Source organism: Octopus sinensis, linkage group LG2, assembly GCF_006345805.1.
Source record: "Octopus sinensis linkage group LG2, ASM634580v1, whole genome shotgun sequence".
Lineage (NCBI taxonomy): Eukaryota > Metazoa > Mollusca > Cephalopoda > Octopoda > Octopodidae > Octopus > Octopus sinensis.
Genome location: NC_042998.1, coordinates 195,114,530 through 195,126,727, shown reverse-complemented (window position 1 = coordinate 195,126,727; position 12,198 = coordinate 195,114,530). Strand labels below are relative to the sequence as shown.

Here is a 12,198-nt window from a genome sequence, read left to right as displayed (position 1 = left end):
AGCAAATATAAAGATCTTGAAATAGAAATCAGTAAAATGCGGAAGCTGAAGACTAAAACAATACCTGTTGTCATAGGTGCCGTGGGAATGATAGCAAAAGGGGCTGATCACTACCTAACTCAGATACCAGGAAACCCCAAAATGGCAGAAATTCGAAAGATAGTGCTCATGGGAACTGCTCATATCCTACGCAAAATACTTTCTATGTAATCTCAAGGTTTAAAACAAACATGATTTTCGTTTTTTTTTAGACATTCACTAGTACAACACCAAAAAAAAAAAACAAATATATGGCACACTAGGCATAACAACAACATGAACTTCCAACCTGTTGTCTCTTGAGGTCTCTGGGTGAGACTTGGAGCCAACTTGTACAAATATAAAGCAAAAGTCAAACATAGAATAATAATAATAATAATAAATTTTTTTGATTTAAAAAATAAAATCTCGAGAAGTGCATGGAATAAATAGGGGCTGCAGTAAGGGTGGAGCACTTGAAGAAAACAGTACTACTTGGAACTACTCGAATACTCCGGATGGTGCTCGAAAAATAAGAGGTGTTACCTTAGTTCACTGGTAGTGAACAGCTGACACTGTAAGTACATCTCCAGTGTTAGAAACTGTGCAAAGGCAATGATGATGATGATGATGATGATCTACCTAGCTCAGATACCAAGAAATCCAAAAATGGACGAAATTTAAAAAATAGTGCTCATGGGAACTGCCCATATCCAATGTAAAATATGGCTTCTGATCTTAACTGATTGGAAGTGTTATCATGTACATTGTTTTGTCTTGGTATAAAAGATGGGCTACAGCAAATCTTCTGCTCAATACCACAGATTTGCTTGTCAGTTGTTTGACCATAACCAGTTGGGCATGTCCCTTATTGGCTGACGATACATGCATCTCTGATCACCAGCAGAAGTAGTGGGGGAGCATCATAGCCATGTGTTGAGAGGGATTCTTTGGGGTTTAGATAATTCACCTTTGGAAACATGGGTGTTTCATTCAACAACCTTAAACAACCCTTATTCAGGGACCTTTTGAGCAGGATGGGTTACTCAACCAGAAGAAAATTCTAACTGGGCCCCACCTGCAAGGTCATGTACTGCTTCTCTTCATATGAGATCAATGTTATAGGAAAATGTAACCTAACTCCCTTCTATTATCTGGACTTTCTATACCATCTTTAAAAGAACATTGGAAATAAAAATTAGATATAGCTTTAGCTTACCTTTTCAGGAGGTCTGGAAGTAAAAATATATTGAAATTTAAATAAAGTGAAAATTTAATATCTTACAAGACAACAATAACAAAGCAGAAAATATAAATAAAAGCAGGACTATTTGGTTGTGTCTTCTCATTCATGTTCTGTCATGAAGATGAGCGAACCTTTAGCAGCATTCATCACAACTTTTTGGATAAAAATGATCAATGTTGACTGAGAAATGGTTGGCACTCACTGATGATACGTCAAAAAGGTCAGGGAACAGAAGAAAGATGACATGCACCCAACACCAGAGCTGAAGACACCACAGTAAGTGGGCGGAGGCACCACATCAAAACGGTAGAGGAGTAGGGGCTGAAACCGGACATGGTTCCTCTTGATGATGTCTTGAGCTAACTGGATCCTATAAAGGAGCTGTTGTGGTAGCAGACCACGAAACATGGTTGTAATTCCTGGTGATCAAGACACTGCACACACACACATTTTATGTATGTGTGAGCATCTTTTCGCTATATGCAAGAAAATCTTGAAAAATGTTTCTTTTATCTTCCATCTTAGTAAATTAATTAAAAACATTTTCTTTTTTTTTTCTGTATTTAATTTCAGTTTAATTTCCCTATATTTGCAATGGCCCAGTGGTTAGGGCAGCGGACTCGCGGTCGGAGGATCGCGGTTTTGATTCCCAGACCGGGCGTTGTGTGTGTTTATTGAGCGAAAACACCTAAAAGCTCCACAAGGTTCCGGCAGGGGGTGGTGATCCCTGCTGTACTCTTTCACCACTCTTTCTTCTGTTGGCCTGCTCGCTTAGCCAGCGGGGTGGCGTCATTCAAAGGCTAAAACAATGCAAACGCATTGTGACAAGCGATGTGCAACAACATCTGATGGTCTGATCGGTCACGTGATCACGTGATATTTGCACCAATTGCACTCTATATTTTCAGACAGGCAGTTGCAATATTTCATGTCATCTTAAGTGCAAAGTATTTTTGCTACTATATTAATGATAGCTAAGTACTTTAGCTGCTATATTAATTATACTCTCTTTTACTTGTTTCAGTCATTCGACTGCAACCATGCTGGAGCACAGCCTTTAGTCAAGCAAATCGACCCCAGGACTTATTCTTTGTAAGCCTAGTACTTATTCTATCAGTCTCTTTTGCCGAACCACTAAGTTACGGGGACGTAAACACACCAGCATCGGTTGTCAAGCGATATTGGGGGGACAAACACAGATGCACATACACACATATATATACATATACATATATACGACGGGCTTCTTTCAGTTTCCGTCTACCAAATCCACTCACAAGGCTTTGGTCGGCCCGAGGCTATAGTAGAAGACACTTGCCCAAGGTGACACGCAGTGGGACTGAACCTGGAACCATGTGGTTGGTAAGCAAGCTACTTACCACACAGCCACTTCTGTGACAAGAATCCATGACTGTAAAGGTGGACACAAGTAGATAAAAATATTTGATAAAAATTGATTAAGCTTGCTACTCGTTTCAAAACAAACAGAAAGAAAAGTTGATTGAAATACAACTTTACAAAGTGGTTAAAGGTATGTCTTCTCTGCTCAAATTTTCCAGAGATGAGTAACAGACCATCCTTAGATAACATGGACAAGATTTTGATTTTGACCACTCTGTATATGGATACAGCAGAGTCTTTGAAAAATATACACTCATATCTCTCTGCACTTAACAAAGAACTTGTCTTTTGAAATCTTTCTTATATTATCAAATTAGCAGTATTGCCTGGCATTGCTCGGGTTTGTAAGGGAAATAACTATATAAGCATTTTTAGAGAGTTACTTCCCTTATATAACAGCAAAAAAATGCATTAAAAATGGGAAAAAATGATGGTAAATTTTTTTTTAAATCGTAGACTCATTGTAGACGCATGCTAATACCCAGAAGGGCTCGATATGAATCACGACTATAAGATACCCGCTTTTGGTTAAACTGCACCGCAAAATGTGGGAGTAGTTAGGAATCTAAATCATAGGAGACAGACACACAACTTCACTTTTATATATAAAGACTAGCAGTATCGCCCGGCGTTGCTCGGGTTTGTAAGGGAAATAACTATATAAGCATTTTTAGAGAGTTACTTCCCTTATAAATTCGGGCTTTCTTAGCCATTTTTGTTTTGGTGTCTTCAAGCCATGAAGTCGTTGTTCTAAAAGAACGCTGGTTTCCTTCACAACGCATTACGACGTTGATTTCTTTACACTCCCTTCCCCACAGCTTCACGAGGGAGGGAAGGGGGAGAAGCAAACAGGTGCAGCTGTGAGCGTGGACGCCAACGACATACGATGCATTTTATGCATTAAAATGGAATAAAAAATGATGTTAAATTATTTTTAAAATCGTAGACTCATCGTAGACGCGCGCTAATAGTCAGACGGGCTCAATATGAATCACGACTATAAGATACCCGAATTTGGTTAAACTGCACCGCAAAATGTGGGAGGAGTTAGGAATCTAAATCGAAGGGGACAGACACTCACACAACTAGAGTTTTATATATATAGATATATACTTGGTGCCTACATACAACTTGGTGAACTGCACTAGTTAAGTATTTATAACGAGCTTTTGACTTCTATTAACTTCTTTTAACTTAGCTTAGCTTCTCCTGACTTATTCAGATACAATACTTCTCTCTCCCCTTTCACCTTCCTAACCTCTTCTACTAACAACATTACCCTGTTGTCATGTAATGTTATGGATTGGGTCTGCCCCCCTGGCGAATCTCCGATGTCATGTAATGTTATGGGTTGGCCCTGCCCCTCTGGCAAATCTCCAACATGTCGTGTAATGTTATGGTTCGCCCTGCCCCTCTGGCGAATCTCCGATGTCATGTAATGTTATGGGTTGGCCCTGCCCCTCTGGCAAATCTCCAACATGTCGTGTAATGTTATGGTTCGCCCTGCCCCTCTGGCAAATCTCTGATGACATTTATGTTATGGGTTGGCCCTGCCCCTCTGGTGAATCTCCAACATGTCGTGTAATGTTATGGTTCGCCCTGCCCCTCTGGCGAATCTCCGACGTCATGTAATGTTATGGGTTGGCCCTGCCCCTCTGGCGAATCTCCAACATGTTGTGTAATGTTATGGTCGCCTGCCCCTCTGGCGAATCTCCGATGTCATGTAATGTTATGGTTGGCCCTGCCCCTCTGCAAATCTCCAACGTCATGTAATGTTATGGGTTGGCCCTGCCCCTCTGGCGAATCTCCAACATGTCGTGTAATGTTATGGTTCGCCCTGCCCCTCTGGCGAATCTCCGACGTCATGTAATGTTATGGGTTGGCCCTGCCCCTCTGGCAAATCTCCGACGTCATGTAATGTTATGGGTTGGCCCTGCCCCTCTGGCGAATCTCCAACATGTCGTGTAATGTTATGGTTCGCCCTGCCCCTCTGGCGAATCTCCGACGTCATGTAATGTTATGGGTTGGCCCTGCCCCTCTGGCGAATCTCCAACATGTCGTGTAATGTTATGGTTCGCCCTGCCCCTCTGGCGAATCTCCGACGTCATGTAATGTTATGGGTTGGCCCTGCCCCTCTGGCAAATCTCCAACGTCATGTAATGTTATGGGTTGGCCCTGCCCCTCTGGCGAATCTCCAACATGTCGTGTAATGTTATGGTTCGCCCTGCCCCTCTGGCGAATCTCCGACGTCATGTAATGTTATGGGTTGGCCCTGCCCCTCTGGCAAATCTCCAACGTCATGTAATGTTATGGGTTGGCCCTGCCCCTCTGGCAAATCTCCGACACATCATGTAATGTTATGGGTTGACTCTGCCTCTCTGGCGAATCTCCAATATTAGTTAAGTGATTATATACCAGTGCCAATGGGAAGATATGAACTACCAATCTTTTAATTACTAATCTGATACCATATCAACTCTATGTCTTTGCTAATACAAGAATAAAACAAAGGAAGTATAAAATGCATTTTACTTACGGAGCCAAACTCTGGGCTGTAATAAAATAAAATAAAAACAATTATCATTGGTGTTGACAATGCCAGTATTGTTGTTTTACATTTATTCTTCTATGCAAGCCTAAAGCAAAAGGGCTTAGGAAAGCTGGGACTTTGTAATTATCATTACAGTTATATGTCCACACTACCACCATAAAATCCAAGTGAAACCTGTTGTTGGCCTGGTACCCTGAAGTAAGCAGAGCTATGCCCTTTGCCAATGGATAACTAATGAGTGTATTAAATTCTTTTGTAAGTCATTAGTTGAAATTTACTGCAATTGTTTTATTGTTTCTGAACAGAATATATAATTTGATAAACTGCCTGACTGGCCCTCATGCTGGTGGCACGTAAAAGCACCCATTACAATCTCAGAGTGGTTGGTGTTAGGAAGGGCATCCAGCTGTAGAAACTCTGCCAGATCAAGATTGGAGTCTGGTGCAGCCATCTGGTTCTAGCACGGGTTCGACGGTTCGACCGGGGTCTGGGAAGCCAGGAGGCTGCACCAGGCTCCAGTCTGATCTGGCAATGTTTCTATAACTGGATGCCCTTCCTAATGCCAACCACTCCGTGAGTGTAGTGGGTGCTTTTTATGTGCCACTGGCACAGGTACCAGGGGAGGCTAGCAGTGGTCATGATCGGTTGGTGCTTTTTACGTGCCACCAGCACAGAAGCCAGTCAAGGCAGCACTGGCATCGGCCACGTTCGGATGGTGCTTTTTACGTGCCACCAGCACTGGTATCACAACTACAATATCCATTTGATATTTATTTTTATGATGATGTACTTGACTCAATAGGTCTCCTCAAGCACAGCAGGTCATGTGTCACTGGCACAGAAGCCAGTCAAGGTGGCGCTGGCATCGGCCACATTCGGATGGTGCTTTTTACGTACAGCTGGCACAACTTATTGAAAACATTTCCCTCTACCACCTGAAACTACTTCTTTTTGAGATGGGTAAGCTACTTTAGAAAAAACCTTCAGTTGTTTGTAAGGAGATATATTATTTTCCATTTGTTGATATACAATAATTGCGAAATTAAAATAAAATGTCATGAAATCATTCTGTCATTCACTGAAACTTATCTTTTACTATTTCATTTAAGTATGAGGAATTTTGGTTATTTCTCTGAAATGTTATGTTAATATTGTGGACATAATTATCCTAAAACAAATTCCCTTTGGTATTAATTGTCTGCCCCATACCCTATTTTTCAAATATGAGAGTTTTTATGTGGTTACTCAGTCTACTAGATATAGCAGCCAAGTCACCTTAAAATCAACCAGAAAGACATCGTAATGATGAAAACAAAATAATAACGGCTAATATTTACCATATGTGACTTTCTCAATTGTCTTTTTCTTCCTGTAGTTGAAAATGAAAGAAAAATGAAGTAAATAATGGGATAAATTATTAATAAAGGAAATATGAGAAACAGAAAATAAATCTATGTTTTAATATAAATTTTTGTTTTACTTTATTTTATTTATTTATATATTCATTTACTTGTCATCTACATGCTACCCAAATTGAATTGAGGATGTGCTGAAGGATAGCGTTCACATCTCGGAAATAAAGTTCCAATCAGCTTTGTTCCAGTCAAAGTAAATATCTTGAAGGTAGTGGCAGCCTTTTCTTGTGCCCATAACAGGAAGTGGCAAAGAGAGCATTGTGTATCTTATCTTCTGCTATAATTATTAATAAATTATATTTCTCTGTCATTTGTATTGAATCCTGCAATTTATCACATCTGGTAAGGTGGTGAGCTGGCAAAAAAGGTGCTACGCAGTGAGACTGAACCCCGAACCATGTGGTTGGTAAGTAAGCTACTTACCACACAGCCACTCCTACACCTATTATTAGACTTTTTAGCTGGATTCCCAAGCATAACTAACTGAGATTATGGATATTATCCAGCCATCTTTTTTTTGTCTGTCCGTAGGTCTTCTACGAGTTGGTTTGGCTTGAAGAATACATTTTGCAATTCTTTCCCGCAATATTCGACTCATATGTTCATAGTACTGGAGCTGTGACTTCTCAATATAATGCCTTGACCTGGAGAAACTAACTGGAGTTCAAGCCCTGTTGAAGCATTTAACAAAATACAAAAGGATAAAACAAAAGAAACAATGGAAAGTTCAAGTTTTATTGTCAGAATAGATTTTAGCATTTTATATATTATATTGTGTTAATTATTGTGTAACGAGGAGGCAAGTTGAACGGGTGGGGATGATAAGGAAGAGAAGAGGAGGGGTGAGAGATGCAGAAGGAAGAGGAAGAGGAGAATAAAAAGAAGGAGAAGGAGAAAGAGAAGAAGAAGAAGAAGAAAGAAGAAGAAGAAGAATGAGAAGAAGAAGGAGAAGAAGAAGGAGAAGAAGAAGAAGAAGAAGAAGAAGGAGAAGAAGAAGGAGAAGAAGAAGGAGGAGGAGGAGGAGAAAAAAAAAGAAGGAGACGGAGAAAGAGAAGAAGAAGAAGAATGAGAAGAAGAAAGAGAAGAAGAAGAAAAAGAAGAAGAAGAAGAAGAAGAAGAAGAAGGAGAAGAAGGAGGAGGAGGAGGAGAATAAAAAGAAGGAGACGGAGAAAGAGAAGAAGAAGAAGAAGAAGAAGAAGAAGAAGAAGAATGAGAAGAAGAAAGAGAAGAAGAAGAAGAAGAAGAAGAAGAAGAAAAAGAAGAAAAAGAAGAAGAAAGTAAAGATAAAGATTAGATACTGTAGTAATAGAAGCAGTACAATAGTTACAGTATTAATAGTAGCAATGGTACAGTAGTAGTGGTAGTGGTAGTAGTAGTAGTAGTAGTAGTAGTAGTAGTAGTAGTAGTAGTAGTAGTAGTAGTAGTAGTAGCAGCAGCAGTGGTAGTTAGTAGTAGTAGTAGTAGCAGTAGTAGTTAGTAGTAGTAGTAGTAGTAGCAGCAGCAGCAGTAGTAGTAGTAGTAGTAGTAGTAGTAGTAGTAGTAGTAGTAGTAGTAGTAGTTAGTAGTAGTAGTAGTAGTAGTTAGTAGTAGTAGTAGTAGAAGGCAGGTAAAAATACTCACGACTGAGCTATACAACAACATGCAACAGCAAAGAGGAGGAGGGCCAGTAAGACGAAGAGGATCACTAGAATCATGATGAGCAGTAAGGAAAAGTTGTTTTCTGAGTCATCCGATGTTTGAGCAACCTTGTAAATATATATCATCATCATCATCATCATCATAATCACCATCATCATCATCATTGTCATTATCACCATCACCACCATCACCACCACCACTACTGTTAGTACTATCACCACTCCCATAACTTTTCCCTTATTGAGTCTTCGTCAAGACCACATAACACATCCAGTCTTCAGCAAGTTCTCACTAATCCATCACCAAATCCTATACAAGTTGTCACCAAGACCTTATCAACACTACACCTGAACTCTTTGCATGAGCACCACCCTGTACATAACTCCATGTTCCCCTACATGGCCTTGCTTTTTGCTTTTTGAGCCAAAAAATTAACTTAACTTAACTTAACTTAACTTAATTTAACACCAAATACTCATCAAGCCTTCACCAAACCCTCACTATATATACCCTGGAATATAGATTTCTTTATTAAGCCACACAGGGCCAAACACAGAGGGAACAATACAATGTAGAATTTTTCTTTTCAAAACTGATCAATAGGGATTGAAAACGTTTTGGGAGACAAAGGATAGCAAAGTGTCATTTTAACAACTGAAATTCTCAAAAGAGGGGGAAAATAAAACATGGACTAGGGTTATCTGTGAAAGAAAAATCTACAAAAAACACCACAGTAACCTCAGTAAAAACCATGAGAGCAAAGTGCCCATTGTCTTTTTGTTCCATAGGTTCATGTTCAAAGTGTGTCCATTATTCATGAGTACCATCCTTGCTACATTCACCCACCTTTTATTGATGCTACATTCACCCACCTTTTATTCATTAGATGAAACTTCCCTCTCTACTTTCACTTTCCTTTTCAGGTAATACTTGAAAAAGGTGATGAGAAGTGGGCCAGAGAGGAAAGCAATTGTCTCTAAGCCTTTCAAGCAAGTCTACCCTAGAATATGAGTTCAACCATTAAAGGAATGACCAATGATACAAAGCTATGTGTTTGTGAGTCTTCATTCTTTAGTATTCCATTGACTACTTCCATTCTACAATCTGCTCATTCAGATCCAGCTGAAGCAACCCAACAATTATGATAATGCTTCTTCTACTCATACTTCTCATGGTTAGCCGAACACCTACCATTTCCACTGACTCAAACATATATTGTCTTGAGTCTAAAAAGAGCCTCTAAGTGTTTGATCTATCTGCTAGAAATAGCAATCAATTCTAATTCAGATAACACCCTACTGTTTTAATAAAAGAAAGACATATTAAATAATTGGTTTTTGTATCTGGTTTGCAAGATTCCCCTTGTGAATTCGTGTGTTGAAACAAATTTTGTTGTGTCTGGGGAGACTGGTGCCTAAATATAACACACTCACTGGTTCAGTTTCCATTTATTTATTTATTCTTCCTATTTATTTCAGAAAGCTTTCTTGTTGCCATATTTGCGACTGTTTCAATGGATTTTGACTGACCTCTTTTACTCTTTTACTGGTTTCAGTCATTTGACTGTGGCCATGCTGGAGCACCGCATTTTAGTCGAGCAAATCAACCCCAGGACTTATTCTTTATAAGCCTAGTACTTATTCCATCAGTCTCTTTTGCTGAACCGCTAAGTTACAGGGATGTAAACACCACCATCGGTGGTCAAGCAATGTTGTGGAGACAAACAGACATACACACACATGCGCACACACACACACACACACATGTATATATATATAATATACAACGGGCTTCTTTCAGTTTCCATCTACTAAATCCACTCACAAGGCTTTGGTCGGCCTGAGGCTATAGTAGAAGACAATTGTCTAAGGTGCCACGCAGAGGGAATGAACCCGGAACCATATGATTGGTAAGCAAGCTACTTACCACACACCCACTCCTGCACTTTACCCACTCCATCCATGCTTTGCTCACTGTGACTTTCCCCAGACACAACATATCAAATAGTGTAGCTCTAAATACAATATATATATGAATAACAGATGGATTAGTCACATCTGGAACACATTTGGTCTGCTAGATCAAGGCTGACTTAGGATTAAACAATAACACTGGATATGGAACATGGAGTAGGCTGCTTAAAGTATTTCTCTGGCCACACTTGAGAAGTTTTTGCATATTGTTGTTGTTATTTAATCCAGGTCAATCATTTTTGCACAGACTTCTGATCAGAGGTATTCCAACCATGATACTCAAATCACATCCTAACATTTAAAAAAAAAGTTAAAGACTCATCAGATAATGTGGTCCTAGTATCTGGAACTATATTATCAAATGCCTATCAGTTTTTTAACCCTTTTGTTACTGTATTTATTTTGAGATGCTCTGTGTTTCTTCCAATTATTTTAAATGTAACAAAGAATTTAGTAAAATAATATTGTTATCATTGAGCTAGTGTTAAGAACATAAATTGTGACTAAGGTTTGGTGGAAGATTTGAATTCAAAACTTATGAAAACAAGACATTTGTACTAAAGAGCCAGAACCGGTTTCAGCCGGGTTGGTAACAAAAGGGTTAATGATAGGATGTCATTTGAATGAAATCTAGGTGCTGTTTCTATCATCTCATTTTTGGCTCATTATTTTATATTTTTATATATTTAACGTAAAGTATACTAGCCATCTCAATATGGCTAACCACTAAGGGCGGGTGTTACTGTAGCTTTTAGCCCCAGGAGATCATCGTCTCCAGCTGGCTTTAGGCACACTTTCTGTGCTCTTATGGTATTTGCAAAGAGAAGTCATCCCTCTCTCGTAAACCTATGGCTAGTATACTTTACATTGTCGAGGGGTTACTGTTTACATCTCGTTCAGAGATTTATTATTCCTTTATATATTTATTTTTATTAATTAAAACATTTATCTAATCAGAAGAACAGTATAATTATTACAACATACCTGTATTTTCTGTATGTAAATCCCGCTGAATACTGGTTCATCCTTGGACCTCTCCATGTTTAGCTGAGCCGTTGCACTCTCTGCTCCCTTTACAGTATATTTCCCATCTTTATCGTCAATTACATATATATACATATCTGACCTTGAGAGGGAGATAAAATACAGGAAAATAATAATAATAATAATTAATAATAATAATAATAATAATAATGATAATAGGAGTCGGGAAGACACTCGGCAAGAAATGGAAGCAAATTTGAAAGAAGAAAAAAGAAGTAATAATAATAATAATAATAATAGTAATAATAATAATAATAAAAATAATAATGATGAAATTATTGTATACAGTGCTCAGGTGCACCACAACTTGTCAAAAGTGCATATAAAGTATATGCAGTAATGTACAAATGTCTGGAAAGTGAACAGTGTATGAGTCAGATACATGCTTGTGTGTGTATGGAGGAGAGAAAATCAGGTGTAGTGTTGGCAAATCTCAGGAAGCATGGAAGTTTTGAAGGATGCAGTGCTCCGACAACTAACAACTGATGCCGGCAGTTTGTTCCATGCTTCAGCAACTCTTAGCATGAATAAAATGTTTCCGAAAGTCATGGGAGCTGTGCTGTTTTCTGACTTTGTAAACATGTCCACGGGTGTTAGACAGGTGGAGTTTGAAAAGGTGCTCAGAGTTATTGTTTGTAAGATGGTTAATAATTTTATGGGTGTCTGCTAAGTCAGCTGCCAGACGTCAGAGTTTCAATGTGTCCATGCCCAGGGAAGTAAGGCATTCAGAACATGGCAAATGCCTGATGGAGGGTATTCTCTTGGTTGCATGTTGCTGAACAGTTTCCAGATGATTAATATCCTTAGCAAAATAGGGGTTCCAGACCAATGATGCAAATTCCAGGTGAGGCCACACCATAGCTATATAAAGCCTTAGATAAATAAATGAATTGTTTCTTGCTCTTTATCTTT

At 39.0% G+C, this 12,198-nt stretch overlaps 1 protein-coding gene across 9 annotated transcripts in view; it reads right to left on the bottom strand.

Moving 5' to 3' along the window:
* Positions 1-12,198, bottom strand: part of LOC115232601 (cadherin-87A-like) — a 164,230-nt gene that overhangs the window by 19,154 nt on the left and 132,878 nt on the right. For all 9 annotated transcript variants that reach the window (XM_036500638.1, XM_036500636.1, XM_036500639.1 and 6 more), the window contains exons 37-41: positions 11,227-11,368; positions 8,252-8,376; positions 6,554-6,585; positions 5,202-5,217; positions 1,238-1,250 (exon numbers count right to left, since the gene is read on the bottom strand). In XM_036500638.1, coding sequence (XP_036356531.1) covers positions 1,238-1,250; positions 5,202-5,217; positions 6,554-6,585; positions 8,252-8,376; positions 11,227-11,368 — 328 coding nt within the window. The remainder of the gene's footprint in view (positions 1-1,237; positions 1,251-5,201; positions 5,218-6,553; positions 6,586-8,251; positions 8,377-11,226; positions 11,369-12,198) is intronic.